Raw genomic sequence first — 285 nt, 5'->3', positions numbered from 1 at the left:
TCACCAGCAACAAAGGAAGGTAATGGAGTTACAGAGGTGTGGATTAGACCAGAGTAAGTTGATCCAAACTGGGTTTTTTCTCCCTAAAATACGTGGCCGGCACAGGCAGGGGAAGGGGGGGAAGCGCCCACACGCCCCACCAACTTACAGACTGGCGCATGCAGTAGAGGCATGGAGGGCAGGCGGGCAGGGGAGATGGTGGGAAAGAAAAAGGAAACATGAGCAAAAAGAAAGAAAAAAAACAAACCAAAAAACTACACAACACAAAGCGCACATCAACGCTGG

The 285-nt window shown here is 50.2% G+C and overlaps 1 protein-coding gene across 1 annotated transcript in view; it reads right to left on the bottom strand.

Annotated features, from left to right (window-relative positions):
- The window catches only part of ABCA2 (ATP-binding cassette, sub-family A (ABC1), member 2), a gene marked incomplete at its 5' end in the record, with an annotated part of 25,018 nt that overhangs the window by 23,746 nt on the left and 987 nt on the right, over positions 1-285 (bottom strand). Inside the window, 1 exon segment of the mRNA XM_009702515.1 lies at positions 149-151. Coding sequence (XP_009700817.1) covers positions 149-151 — 3 coding nt within the window.

This window comes from Cariama cristata, unplaced genomic scaffold (assembly GCF_000690535.1).
Source record: "Cariama cristata isolate BGI_N322 unplaced genomic scaffold, ASM69053v1 scaffold17546, whole genome shotgun sequence".
In the NCBI taxonomy this organism is placed as follows: domain Eukaryota; kingdom Metazoa; phylum Chordata; class Aves; order Cariamiformes; family Cariamidae; genus Cariama; species Cariama cristata.
The sequence above is the reverse complement of the archived record's forward strand: the minus strand, read 5'-3'. Positions and strand labels throughout refer to the sequence as shown.